Source organism: Ochotona princeps, chromosome 8 (assembly GCF_030435755.1).
Source record: "Ochotona princeps isolate mOchPri1 chromosome 8, mOchPri1.hap1, whole genome shotgun sequence".
Classification (NCBI taxonomy): Eukaryota; Metazoa; Chordata; class Mammalia; order Lagomorpha; family Ochotonidae; genus Ochotona; species Ochotona princeps.
Genome location: NC_080839.1, coordinates 44150554 through 44165434, shown reverse-complemented (window position 1 = coordinate 44165434; position 14881 = coordinate 44150554). Strand labels below are relative to the sequence as shown.

At 44.8% G+C, this 14881-nt stretch overlaps 1 protein-coding gene across 1 annotated transcript; it reads right to left on the bottom strand.

The window, feature by feature from the left end:
* Positions 1-900: 900 nt before the first annotated feature.
* On the bottom strand, positions 901-14587 carry SNRNP27 (small nuclear ribonucleoprotein U4/U6.U5 subunit 27). Its single transcript, XM_004580066.4, has 6 exons — positions 14484-14587; positions 13596-13716; positions 11565-11677; positions 9861-9940; positions 2357-2421; positions 901-1305 (listed from the first exon to the last, which is right to left on the bottom strand). Exons 1-6 carry the CDS (start codon positions 14515-14517, stop codon positions 1251-1253), a joined length of 468 nt encoding a protein of 155 aa, XP_004580123.1. The 5' UTR covers positions 14518-14587; the 3' UTR covers positions 901-1250.
* Between the last annotated feature and the right edge of the window lie 294 nt (positions 14588-14881).

Below are 14881 nucleotides of genomic sequence, written 5' to 3'. Positions count from 1 at the left end.
CCAGTGGTGCTAGCATCCCACAGGGACACTGGTTCATATCCAGCCTGGTTTACTTCCAATCCAGCTCACTATTAGTGGCCTGAGAAAGCAGAGGTGTATGGTCCAACGCCTTGGGCACCCACATGGGAGAGCCAAAAGAAACTCTTGACTTCCAGCTTCTGACTAGCCTAGCTCAGGGTGTTGCAACTATTTGGGGAGTGAATCAGAGGCAGAATAACTCTCTGTGTAACTTTTCAAATAAAAATTTAAGTAAATCTTTAAAAAAATAACTGAAGCATTTATATATTCTTACCTTATAGGTGAAAAATATACCCACTGGCAACATACAAACATATACCAAAATGTTAACACTGATTATTTCTTCAGGTAGATTAAAGAAGGTTTTGGCTTTTCTTTTTACTTCTTCAGTTTCTCCTCTCATTTTTTTTTTTTAAATAATGAGCATGTACCTCTTTCATATAAGGAGTTGAAGAAAAAGTGTTTTCATTCTAATTTTTCTTTTTAAGACTTCTTTATTTTTATTGGGAAGGCAGAGTTACGGAGAGAAGGAGAGACACAGAAAAAGACCTTCCATCTGCTGGTTTACTTCCCAAATAGCTGCAATGGCCAGAGTTTTGTCTGCGTCTCCCACTTGTGTGCAGGGTCTCAAGGCTGTGGGCCGTCCTTTATTGCTTTTCCCATGCCACAAGCAAATGTGGGAAGCGGAGCAACTGGCATATGAACCTGTGCCCATATGGGATGCTGGTGTTTGCAAGCGAATTAGCCAACTGGGCCATCATGCTGGGCCCTTCATGCTACTTTTTCAAATGCTAAGAATTAAGATATCCCAATCAACATATGAAAAAAAAGGTCTAGGGAAGCTGTTTTCGAATCTAGCAATAAAAATACTTATGAAATATAAAGATTAGAAATATTGCTTTATTGGAGAAACTTACATCCAAATTACTGTCATTTAAAAAAAAAGTCCTAATGCGCATTCAAAAAAAAGCACATACAGTTCCCACAGGAATAAGCACAAACAAAATGGGCTGATGACTGCCCCAAATGTTATTTCCTAAGAGAAAAAATGTAATGTTCCACTTTCCTTCTCTTGAGGCAAAAGGTAACTGAGCTATACACACTATAAATTAGGTTTTCTTACTTTATAAGGAGGAAGAACTGAGATCTTCTTTTTGATGCATATTAAATACATGTATAAAATCCACTCTGATCAAGATGAAAAAAAAATCAGCCTTCAACTTTTCCATTTCTCAAGCAATGAAATCCAAAGGTCTGTTGAATCCACCTTTTCGGTTCATGTACTGCCTATGATGAAAAGATAAAGTCGAGTGCTTATTAAAGGAAATATTCTAGACCTCTCTTATAAAAAAGCATAACATGCTTCAGAAAAGACATTTACAGGCCATCTTTAAAATGGTAAAGTTCAGGGCAGAAACTATTCAAGATTACTTCACATACATTAAGAAGCAATTACTTTCAAAATAGCCAAACCCTTTCAGATTTTTTTTTTTTTTTTTTTGGAAATTTCAAGTAACATTATGGATATACAGTTTCAAATTATTTTGGCGAGATTCTACAGACCTGTGAAAGAACTGGATATATATGTGTGTGTGTGTGTGTGTGTGTGTGTGTGTGTGTGTGTGTGTGTGTATACATACGTATATATGTATATATTTCAGAGAATTCTAAACAGTTTAAGGACACAGAGAACAGTACCCAGATGGGGATGCATCAAATAGATTCAATGGCACACTGTAATGGTCTTCCCTGTTAATGAATGAATTCAGGTAATCTCACAAGACACTGTCCATGATGATGCTAGTACTACAGCACACAGAATTCTCAAGTCACATTATTGTTCAAATTAATTGGAAAATTAGTCTTTCAACAGTGGTAAAGGTGAAGTAAAAGGCAAAGCCTGAATATGCCTTCATTTTTTCATTCATTAGGAATTTTGTAAGATTCTAAGTATAAGTGGGTTTGCTCCAAATCTGTGGTACAAATAAAATCCGCCCATACTTAATGGAAGAATGTATTTACTGCTGAAATCCTGGCAGTCAATCCAGATACACTGCTCAGGAGGGATCTCTTTCATACCTGTAGTTACAATGACACTAAAGCCCAAAGACTTGAGAATATGCTTTTTAGAACGTGTCAGCCTACTACTCTCTCTCCAAAAACTAGTAGCAAATAGGTAAGCTGGAAACCCATTTTAACAGACTAAAATAAAAGCAAGCAAGACACTACTCCATCAAAGCAAGGGGCATTTCCAATGAACATGATTAATGTACAACATATTTTCCAAGGATAAAACAGATTTCTTCAGTTCCAACGTATTACAGGGGACTATACATACCTGTACTTCCTCTTCTGAGACACATTTATGGCATAAGCATTTACAGAACCATCCACCTTCTTTCCCTGGAAAGCACAATAAACAAAAAACAGGAAGGACACATTATAGGGCTGGATCAAAGATTTGGATGACGCACATGCATTTACAGGACAAGTGGTCATTTAGGCAGTGAATCAGCAGACAGTAGAGCTCTGTGTGTATGTATATATTACTTTTCAAATAAATAAATCTTTCAAAAAATGTCTATGAATAAAAACAAATGTAGCTGCTCATGAAAAAGCACCCAAGGAGAGCAAGACAATTTTCAAATTCCTATGACATCTCATGAGTTCCTAAGCGATACAACTCTCCACTCATCAAAAAAAATTTTTTTTATTTATTTTTATTGGAAAGGCTTTCTATAGAGGACAGAAAGAAAGATCTCCCATGTGCTGGTTCATTATCCCAAAATGGCCACAATGGCTGGAGCACAGTCAATCTGAAGCCAGGAGCCAGAAGATTCTTCTGGGTCTCCCATGTGGGTGCAGGATCCCAAGGCTTTGCGCTGTTCTCCACTACTTTCCCAGGACCCAAGCAGGAAGCTGGATGGGAACTAGAGCAGTCAAGATACAAACAGGCACCCATATGGGAGCCCGGCACCTGCAGGCGGAGGATTAGCCACTTCAGCCATCATGCCAGCCACTCTTGCCACTCGTTTTAACAGTCACATGTAGAAGGTATATGTATTTTATGCAAAGCATGCCTGAAAGTAGGAGCAGATTCAAAGAATCTTTTGAAATCAAATAAAAATTGTGGATATTATCTAGAAAACTTAGGTTCACACAAAATTTAACTTCATCTTAGCTCACAACGTTTTCAAACCATGAAGTCAGGGTATTATGTATCACATCTTGGCCTTTGTAACTGTAGCTGCACTCTCATTTTCACTAACTCCAGTAGGGATCTTTTGATCCAGTGAGGGTGACTTCCCCCTACTCACTTGCTCCCTTAAGCAGCTGCTCCCACCTGCTCCGTCTTCCTTGCCTTTGTACAATCTTCAGTTCTCTGGCTCTTACTGGCAGTTCAAGGCCAACAGCAACGACCCAGTTGCCAGGAAGCACCCTCTTGTCTAACTCCTGAAGAATACTAAGTGGGTTTTTCTCATAGGAGCCTCCATTTTCTACCCTATATTATCAGTGTATGTCATGGTATTATTTCCCCTGTGAGACTACTTTTTTATTTTTTTTAGATTACTTATTTCTGGGCCTGGCACCATGGCTTAAGGGCTGAATTCTCACGTTTTATGCACCTGGGTTCCATATGGTGCCAGTTCATGTCCCGGCTGCTCCACTTCCCTTCTAGCTCCTGGCTTGTGGCCTAGGAAAGCAGTAGAGGACAGCCCAAAGCCTTGGGACCCTACACCCACATGGGAGACCTGGAAGAAGTTCCTAGCTCCTAGATCCTGATTAGCTCAACTTTGGCCATTGCGGCCACTTGTGAACCAGCATATGGAAGATCTTTGTCCTTCTCTCGATTTATTTATTTTTATTGGAAAGAGGCAGAGTTACAGAGATGGAGAGAGATACTTTCTATTCATTGCTTCACTCCCCAAAGTGGCTACAACAGCCAGAGGTAGGCCAGACCGAAGCCAGAAGCTTCAGCTGGGTTTCCCACATGGGTGCAGGGTCCAAGAACTTGGGTCATCTGTCAATGCCTTCTTAGGTGCATTAGTGGGGAACTGGATCCAAAGTGGAGCAGCTGGGAATCAAACCAGAGCCTACATGGGATGCTGGGTTTGCAGGCAGTGGGTTAGCGCGTTATGCCACAGCGCTGGCCCCTGTAAGCTTGCAGAGGAAGATATCTGAGAGTCAGCCTGGTAGTCTCACTTCCCAGATCACTGTACTCATGCAGCTGTTTAGAAAAGGACTGCTATTCAAATGATCATCGATGACTAACACCATCTCTCTCTGACACTCAGACACACACCCCGACTCCTCTCCATTAGTACTCCTGGGAGCAAAGCCCGTCTTTGTATATTAGATAGCTATGTTAATGTCAAAAAAGAATTCTAACCCACAGATCTAAAGATTACACAGGCGAGTTACGCACTTGAAATTGAGTAAAAATAAATCTATCTAGACTTACTTCCCTATATTTCCCTACACTTCCCTTGTTTTCAATTCACTGTGAAGGTCGGGCTGATACTGGAGAAATTATCTGAGATATATGACTGTGACTTTCTAAAAAGACACAGGCAAGACTTGGAACAAACCGGCTTTAGTAAAAAAGGTTAGCATCATTTACTATTTTTTTCCAAGTAAGATTCCTAAAAGCTGGTGGATATTTGGAAACTTTTCAAAGAATTTCGAATTATTAGCTCTAGTTTCACTCAAGTACATGCTAGAATAGAAAATTATCCATTAATAAATACAATGAAATAATGGAACTTTCTAGAGGAAAATTAAAATAGAAGGGAAAATAAGTGGTTACACTAGAATATGAATGAAAAGGTTTCACAGATTAACAATGAAATATCACAAAATACATCATTGAAAAACACAAATGAGTCCAGAGATTTTTCTAAAAATGTTTAAAATATTTACTTATTTATTTGAAAGGTAAAGTGACAGAAAGAGGATAAGGTCTTCCATCCACTGCTTCACTCCCCACAATGAGCCAGGCTAAAGCCAGGCATCAGGAATTCCTTCCTGGTCTCCCACGTAGGTGACACAGGGATCCAAGTTGTTGAGCCATCTTCTGCTGCTTTCCCAGGCACATGAGCAGGGAGCTGATACTTTCGGTACGGATTGCCAGCATTGCAAGCAGCGGCATAACCTGTTACATGATGCCAGCCTCACCCAGAGACTAACGAGTCAGGAAGGCAGGTGCCTGTGTTGCCTCCATAGAAAATGCTAAAAAACTGACATTTCATGTCATAATCTTTTTTTTTTTAATGGATTTTCACCTGGTTTTTCCTTTGCAAACAAACATCCTCAGCACTGACTACATTACAAGGTACAGGGAGGGCACAGATCTTGTGGTTCAGTAGTTAGCTAAGATGCTGGTGTCCCTTAGCCAAGAGCTTGATTTTGACGCTCAGTTCTGCCTCTCGACTCCAACTTCTTGCTACAGACGACCCTGCGAGACAGCACTACGTCTCTTGAATATGTTTATATTCAAGTGAATCAGGTTCTACCTGATTCTCAGGAACTTCACACATAAACTGGGGTGCACAAAGTGGCACAGGCTAAGTTTTCATTTGCAACACCAAAATCCCATATTAAGGCAAAGTACCAGGCCTAGTGTGAGTGGCTCAACTGGCTAATCCTCCCTACATAAACACTGGGATCCATATGGGCACCAGTTTGTGTCCCAGCTGCTCCACTTCCCATCCAGCTCCTTTCTTATGGCCTGGGACCCTGCACCTGTGTGGGAGACCAGAAGATGCTCCTGACTCCTGGCTTTGAATCTGCTCGGTTCCAGCCATTGTGGCTACTTGAGTGAACTGGTGAACAGATCTTTCTCTGTGCCTCTCCTTCGTTCTGTAAATCTGCTTTTCCAGTAAAAATAAATAAATCTTAAAAAAAAAACAAGTATAGTAAATAGCTGGAAGCAGAAGTGGCATTCTATTGTGTGTGTGTGTTGCAGACTTTTTAAATTATTTTTTCAAAGATTTATTTAATTTTTTTATTGCAAATTCAGATATACAGAGAGGAGGAGCAACAGAGAACAAGATCTTCCATCCAATGCTTCACTCCCCAAGTGACAGCAACGGCCGGTGCTGCGCCGATCCGAAGCCAGGAGCCAGGAACTTCTTCCAGGTCTCCCACGTGGGTGCAGGGTCCCAAGGCTTTGGGCTGTCCTTGACTGTTTCCCAGGCCACAAGCAGGGAACTGGATGGGAAGTGGAGCTGCCGGGATTAGAACTGGTGCCCATATGGGATCTTGGCATGTTCAAGGTGAGGACTTTAGCCGCTAGGCCATGGCGCCGGGCCGAAGATTTATTTATTTTCACTGAAACAGCAGATTTACAGAGAAGGAGAAACAGAGAAAGCTCTTCTATCAATTGGTTCACTCCCTAAATGGCCGTAATGGCTGGAGCTGAGCTGATTCAAAGTCAGGAGCTTCTTCTGGGTCTTCCGTGTGGATAAAACGTCCCAAGGACTTGGGCCATCCTCCATTATTCTCTCAGACCATAAGCAGGGAGCTGGATGGGAAATGAAGCAGCTTGGACACAAACAGGTGCCAATATGGCATGTCTAACTTGCTGTGCCACCATACCAGTCCCCTACTTACTATACTTCTGATCCAGTATCCCACGAATGCTCTTAGGAAGGCAGCAGGTGATGTTCCAAGTGCTTGGGTCCCTGCCATCCATGTGGGAGACCAGGATAGAGTTCTTAGTTTCTGCCATTGGCCCAGGCCAGCCCTGGCTGTTGCAGCCATTTGGGGAGAAAAACAGTGAATGGAAGATCTTTCAGTCCCAATCTTGACCCCATCTCTCTCTCCACCTGCCTTTCAAATAAATGAATAAATTGAAATAAATCTTTCTCCATTCTGCCTTTCAAATAAATAAATAAATCTAAAAGAAGAAAACAAAACAAAAAAACCAGACATCTATAAATGAGGCAATAGTGAAACCAAACCAAACAAACAAATAATTCCAACAAGTTCCTCCCTATTCTTCCTTGTTTTCACTTACAAAACACTCCTTGGCATATTCAAGGGGAAAAAAAAAGCTGACACATAAACCACATTCAACCCTAAAATAGAGTTTATAAAACCATTTTGAGAACATGAGTTTGTTTTTAACTTTCTTACCTCAAAACAGTCATGTCTCAATGCTCCTCTGACATTTTAAATTATGTGAACCCTACATGAATACATTAGCCAGCAAGAAATGCTTAAAGATCTAACACTACTGCCCTCATGGAATAAACCAATGAAATCTAAGACCAGGGGAAGTGGTAATTCTTCTTTAAAATCTCAATTTGCATTTGCAAAATTAATTGTAAAGCCTTAAAAATCTAGAAAAAGACAGTCTAGAAAGTACACTCGCTCCCAGGCCCGGCACGATAACCTAGCAGCTAAATCCTTGCCTTGCATGTACTAGGACCCATACAGGCACAGGCTCATGTCCTGGCTATCCCGCTCCCCATCCAGCTCCCTGCTTGTGGCCTGGGAAAGCAGTTGAGGATGGCCCAAAGCCTTGGGACCCTGCACCCATGTGGGAGACCCAAAAGAAGTTTCTGGCTTCTGGCTTTGGATTGTGTCAGCTCCAACCATTGCAGCCACTTAGAGTGAATCAGTGGACAGAAGATCTTGTTCTCTGTCTCTCCTTCTGCCTGTATATCTGTCTTTCCAATAATAAATACATAAATCTTTTGTTAAAAAATGTATATTGGGGCCGGCGTGATAGCATAGCAGCTAAAATCCTCTTCTTGATATGCACTGGGATCCCATACGGGCACTAATTCTAATCTCAGCAGCCCCACTTTCCATCAAACTCCCTGCTGTGGCCTGGGAAAGCGGTGGAGTATAACCCAAAGCTTTGGGACCCTGCACTTACATGAGAGACCCGGAAGAGTCTCCTGGCTTTGGATCAGCACAGCTCTGGCCGTTCAGCCGCTTGGGGACTGAACCATAGGATGGAAGACCTTCCTCTCTGTCTTTCCTCCTCTCTGTAAATCTGACTTTCCTATTAAAAAAAAATTCTTAAAAAAAAGTATATGTACATATATGTGTGTGTGTGTGTGTGTGTGTGTGTGTGTGTGTGTGTGTGTGTGTGTGTGTATATATTCTTCCCCAAAAGGAAACAGTTTCACTCTCTCCTCCTCTCTAAACTGATTTCTCCATCTGCTCTGTCGTTCTGTACTTTCTCCCCCGCCCCCAATCTACCACCTCTCTCCCCCTCCTTTGTCCCCCTCTCCTCCCTTCTCCCGGCATCATGAAGAAAGCCAAGCAGCACTGACTATAGTCCAGCACAGGGCTGGGAGGCTGCGGCCAGCTCCCGGTGTCATCTTTATCTGACAGTTAACTTCCTTCCTGCTGCTTCCCAGCAGCCGCCGTCCTGTGATCCCACTCCCACACCTGGGAGGCACAGGGTCTTCTCACTGCCCTTCCCACTTGGCCTGGCTCCTGAATGGTCCTCAATTCAGGTGGAGCTTCCATGACCTTTTTTTGCAGGACTCAGATTCAGATGGAATCCACCTCCCATCTCTTCTCCCCAGAGTCTCCTTCCTAAAACATACATACAATCTTGCTTAAAGTCATTGCTCCTCTTCTACACACTAACAGCATTCTCTAGCACATTCTCTGCCATAATAAGGGCACGCGAAGTCCCTGACCTCACTCCCACCTGTATTTCTGGCCTCAGTCCTACTCACTGGCACATCAGCACCCTCTGTCAGTCACTGATTTATAATTTCCATAGCACTATGTTAGTTCACATCTGCATGGCATTTGTGTAAGCTCTACCCTCAAATTTACAAGCATGTTTTAGAAAATAAAAAATGTAAAAATAAACAAATACATAAAAACATGTTTTAAAATGCATTTTACGTATTTGGAGGGCAGAGAAACAAAGAAACAACCTCCCATCCACAGGTTTACTCTCTGGACAGCAAAATAGCTGGAATGGGGCTGGGCTGAATCCAGGGCTCCCACATGGATGGCAGGGACCTGGTTGCTAGAGATGGCACTCACTGCATCTCAAGCTACACAGTAGCAGGAAGCTGAGAGTAGGAGGAGAACTGGGGCTAAACCTCAGTTATTTCAGCAGCAGACGCCAATATCCCCAAGACATGTTTAACTTCCTAGGCCACATGCTTGCCCCTTCCCCCCGGTCACTTCTAAGTACAGCATTCAAAAAGTCTGTGGTAAATGCACACTTAAGAAAAAAAAAATGCATGAACTTTAGATTTTTTTGCACCAAAATAAACTTGTCTTTTAAAGAATTCTTATTTGAGAGGCAGAGAGTGCCAGCACAGGAGACAGACAAAGGGAGAGGCCCTTCCTATTACTGGTTGATTTGCACTGCAGTGGGGTGAGGCTGGGCCAGGGCTGATTCTGGGAGCTAGAAACTCAATCCACATCTCCCGTGCAGGTGACGGGCACTGGGTCCTCACCACTACCTGGTGGGGGTGGCAGTAGGAAGAAGCTGGAGCCAGGGAACAGGGCTGGGGACTGAATCCTAGTCACTCCAGTGTGGGAGGTAGGCATCTTAACCAGCATCTTAATCGCTAGGCCAAAGGCTCATCCCTAAACTCAACTTCCAATTACAATTTTTCCTGAAGTGCTCGAAGCACATATGAACTTGCCTTTGGGATTTTACTCACATGTCATCCCTGCCAAGCACTCTGGATTCCAGGGGCAGTTCACTGCTCCCTCCTTGGTTTTCAGCTATTGTCTTACAACCAGAAAGTTCGATCAAAGGATACCAATGGCAAATGATACGAAAAGAATATGAAAATGAGAGTCACAATGGAGTCATTAAAATCAGAACAATTAGCTGGCTTCATACTTACTTTTGTGGAGTCAAAGGACGCAAACCCCATTAACTTCATCATTTCTATTTCTTCTTCTGTTTTGCCTTCCAAGTCTTCCTCTGCAGAAATAAATAAGCCATAAGACTCTCCTCGGCGCCATGGCCTAGCAGCTAAAGTCCTCGTCTTGAACACGCCAGGATCCCATATGGGTGCCAGTTCTAGTCCCGGCAGCTCCACTTCCCATCCAGTTCCCTGCTTGTGGCCTGGGAAACAGTCAAGGACGGCCCAAAGCCTTGGGACTCTGCACCTGTGTGGGAGGCCTGGAAGAAGTTCCTGGCTCCTGGCTTCGGATCGGCGCAGCACCGGCCGTTGCGGTCACTTGGGGAGTGAATCATTGGACAGAAGATCTTGTTCTCTGTCTCTCCTCCTCTCTGTATATCTGACTTTCCAAAAAAAATATATAAATCTTAAAAAAAAAAAAAGACTCTCCTATCATGTGTACATGTGTATTAAAAAAGAAAAAAGAAAAAAGAAAAAAGAATTGGTGGCAACATATTAACACTCATTCTACCACATCAGTAAAGAACTCTTAAAGATAAATCCAATATAAAAAACTCCCAGGGTCAGTGCCAGCATTCACTAGTGAAAGCATTTTTTTTTTTTAAGCTTTATTTTACTTGAAAATTAGAATTACTGAGAGAGATAAAGGAAGAAACAGAGAGAGCTTCCATCCACTGGCTCATTCTCCAAATGACTGCAGTGGCCAGAACTGGGCCAGTCCAAGGTTGGAAGCCAGGAGCTTCTTCTGGGTCTCCCATGTGGGTGCAGGGGACCAAGGACTTAAGCCACTTCCCTGCTTTCCCAGGCTGTAAGCAGAGAGCTGGATCTGAAGTGGAGAAGCCAGGACATGAACTGGTGCCGATATGAGATGCCAGCACCACGGATGAAGGATTAGCCTGCAGCATGCTGGCCCCAAAAGTCTATATCCAAAAGTCTATACTTCTAGGGGCAGGTGCTTGATGTAAAATTTAAGATGTTGCTTGGGATGTTCACCTCCTGTATCAGAGAATTCTGGGTTCAAGTCCTGAATGCAACTTCCTGCTAATGCAGACCCTGGGAAGCAACAGATGATGGCTTCCATGGTTGAATCTCCACTATCCAAATGGACAATCCAAACCGAGTCAGTCCTGGGTTCCCAACTTCAGCCTGGCCCACACATGGCAACTGCAGATACTTAGAGAGAAAGAGAATTGGCAGATGGGAGATCTGTGCCTGTCTGCCTTTCAAATAAAATATGAACAAATTTCTACAAATTAGACTTTCACAACTATATCAAGGCTGATGGTACTTAAACAAGGCTGCACCTTTTTTTCTGGTGCCATGGCTCAATTGGTTAATCTTCCCCTTGCAAGCACTAGAATCTTATACGGGCACTGGTTCGTATCCTGGCTGCTTCACTTCCCATCCAGCTCCCTGCTTGTGACCCGGGAAAGCAGTAGAGAACAGCCCAAAGCCTTGGGAGCCTGCACCCACATGGGAGACCCTGAAGAGGTTCCTGGTTCCTGGCTTCTTATCAGCTCAGCTCCAGCCATTGTAGCCACCTGAGGAGTGAACCAGCAGATAAAATATCTTTCTGTTTGTCTTCCTTCTCTCTCTGTAACTTTGCCTTTCCAATAAAAATAAATAAATCTTTGAGAAAAAAAAAGACTGCACCTTTTCTGGTTAGTTTTATAATGACATTACCAGTTATCTGACGCTCTTTGTTCTTTGAGTCTTTGCTGTCCTTCTTCTCATCATCTCTCCTCTCTTTCAGCCGGGAGGGGGACGGTGATGTGGACCTGTGTCTTCTGGGAGATCTATGATGGACAAGCAGCAATGACAGAAACAGACACACACACAGGCTTAGTACTGATCAGCACCGACACACCAGAGTGTCTGCAAGGGGAAACGATGCATGAGCCAGGCTCCAGGGAGCCTGTAATCCATTCCCAGCTCATCGTGAGGAAGAAGCTTTTGGCCAGGGCCTGGCTATTAACAAAAATCAACAGTACAGTCTACTGCATATTAACTGCATCATCAGTTGTACTTATAATAGCTGTTGCTAGAAAGCTTTTTGTGACACAGAAAAATATAACTTAAGGGCCCAGTGCCATGGTCTAGTAGGCTGGCCCTCTACATGTGGTGTCAGCATCCCATATGGGCACTGGTTCGCGTCCTAGATGTTCAACTTCTGATCCAGTTCCCTGCTGATGGCTTGGGGAAAGCAACAAAAGACGGCCCAAGTGTTTGGGCCCCTGCACCCATGTGCAATTCATAGTTGAAGCTCCTGGCTCCTGGCTTTGGATTGGCACAACCCAGAGTGGGCCATTGCAGCCATTTGGGGAGTGAACCAGCAGACAGGAGAGCTCTCTCTCTGTCTTCTCTATTTGTAACTCTGTCTTTCAAATTAAAAAAAGCAACAATAAAAATTTTCTTAAAAAGCCACATAACTTAAAAACTTCTAATTGAAGCAGAATTGGTGCCTATTACGAATTAAGAGTCTTAGGCTTGGTGGCGTGGCCTAGTGGCTAAAGTCCTCACCAGGATCCCATATGGGCACCGGTTCTGGTCCCGGCAGCTCCACTTCCCATCCAGCTCCCTGCTTGTGGCCTGGGAAAACAGTCGAGGATGGCCCAATGCTTTAGGATCCTGCACTCGTGTGGGAGACCTGGAGGAAGTTCCTGGTTCCTGGCTTTGGATCGGCATAGCACTGGCCTTTGCAGTCACTTGGGGAGTGAATCATCGGATGGAAGATCTTCCTCTCTGTCTCTCCTCTCTGTATATCTGACTTTGTAATAAAAAATAAAATAAAATAAATCTTAAAAAAAAAAATTAAGAATCTACGGCAGCACTATGGCACAGTGGATTACACCACAGTGTGGCACACCCCAACCCATATCAGAGTGCCTAGGATCAATTCTCGCCTCCATTTCAGATTCATCCTCCTTGTTAATGTGCTTGGAGACAGCAGATAACCGCTCAAGCACTTGGGTACTTGCCGCCCACTTAAAAGACCCAGATGGAGTTCTTGGTTCTAGTTAAGCCCTGCCTGTTGCAGACGTTTGGGGAGTGAACAAGCTCACCCAGGAAAGAGTTGTTTTGTCTTTCAAATAAATAAACAGAAGAAATAAATAAACAGAAAGAAAGAAGAATCTGTTTCTACGATTCTCCTAAGATCTTCCATTCCATAGTATATAGCCTGAACAAATGGTTACCACCAAAAGTTAATTTAAAAAGTACCAAAGAATAAAATACATAAATTTTTGTTTGTTTGAACTATTTGAAAGACACACACAGAGACAGAGAGATCTTCCTTTGACTAGTTCTGTTCCCATTGCTTACCATGGCCAGGGTCAGACAAGGGCAAAGCCAGGCGGCAGGATTCAGTGTGGGTTTCACAGTGGCTGGCAGCACTTGGGCCATCATGAGTAGGAGGCTGGGCTTCTCAGCAAGGTTCCCCATGTAAGACACAGGCATTCCTCCTAGTGGCTTAGCCCCCTGTGTGACAACACCCACCCTGTGAAATGTGTGTCACTTGTGCCAAGCGTCAGGCAAAGAAGTTTCCACGCATTCTCTTCCAGTTTAACTCTGTGATGCAGTGTCATTAACCCCGCTGCATGGAGGGTAATGCTGGCTTGGGCATGAAGTGGGATTAAGTGCCCCCCATTTCATGGCCAGAAGATTCTGTTACTGAAAACCACCAACCAACATGTTAAGGGGCAGTGCTTCAGGTACCTGGAACGCCTTCGGTGCGGGGATCGCGAGCGGCTCCTTCTCCTATCTCTATCCCGCGAGCGGGACCTTTCCCGGCGCCTGCGTTCCCTCTCGCGGGACGTGGAGCGGGACCGCCTGCGTTCTAACACAAACACACGACGGGAATGACCTCAGGCAGGGAAAGCCGAGCCCCTGGCCAGAGGTAAACAGAGATGGGTGGCGTGAGCCCTAAAGAGGCCGGCCTGGGAGCAGGGGAACATGGAAACAAAACCCAACGTCTCCCGTAGGACACGTCCTTTCCCCCCAGAGCAAACCCTACGTGCATTCGAGGGTCAAGCACTGCTCACGCACGGGTCTGTCCCGCCCCAAGAAACTGGCCTCCCCGGTAAACTCTGAACACCGAGGGCTTGGGGGGGGGGGGGGGGCGGAGCTCCTCGATGGACGCCTCAGCGTCTGCCTCGTGGGGTTCCGGGGCTCAAACTGCTCCACCTCGGTCTCCCTCCCGGGAAACGGGCAAGAAGCCGACGTTCCCGGAGCATCTGTGGACCTGTGGACCTGGTGGTGCCAGCTACTGAGCGTGAGGGTAAGGGATTCCAGTGAGAAAGGCCGGGGCACCTGCCCGCGGTCACCCACAAAGAAAGGGAAGGAACTGTGCTCCGATACTAACAAACACTACTGTCCGAGGCTCACAAGGAGCGAACAAGTCACAGGGAGCAAACAAACTCCAACTGACGAGTCCCGGCTGAGGGGTGTGGGGCCCATGTCTTCGTTCCCACACCCACCCCTCGCTCTCATCCTCAGGAGAAAAGAGCGCCCCTCTCTGCAGTCCTGATAGTGAAAAAGAAAAAAAAATGAGCGTCGCGCGTACGATAGGGGCCCCGGGCTCTTTTGATTTCCTTCTGGACTCACCCCTTCGCGGGGAGCGGCTGCGGCTGCGACCCATTGGAAGTCCGGCTCCTCCTCACACCGCCCCGGAAGCGGCTGTGTAACAACTTCCGGGACGGGTAGCCGACTAGAAACCGTCGAAACGAGTTAGGAAAGTTCCGGTTTCCTAAAAAAAAGGGAGGCTGCGCGGAACTCAACTCATCCTGATCCACGCGGCCCCGCCCCGGATGCGGCCGGCTCTGAGCCCAGAGATTCTGCTGGAGGGCTTGCAGAGTGCTCCCTCTTCTTCTGCGTCTCTGGTGGACTTTAAAATAAGTCTGCTTGATGCTACGATAGGAGGTGTCTGGAAAATTAGATCGTACACCCACCTTTCCCCCTTCACCCCGTATTTCTTGTCTTTGTTCTCATACATAAAATGCATT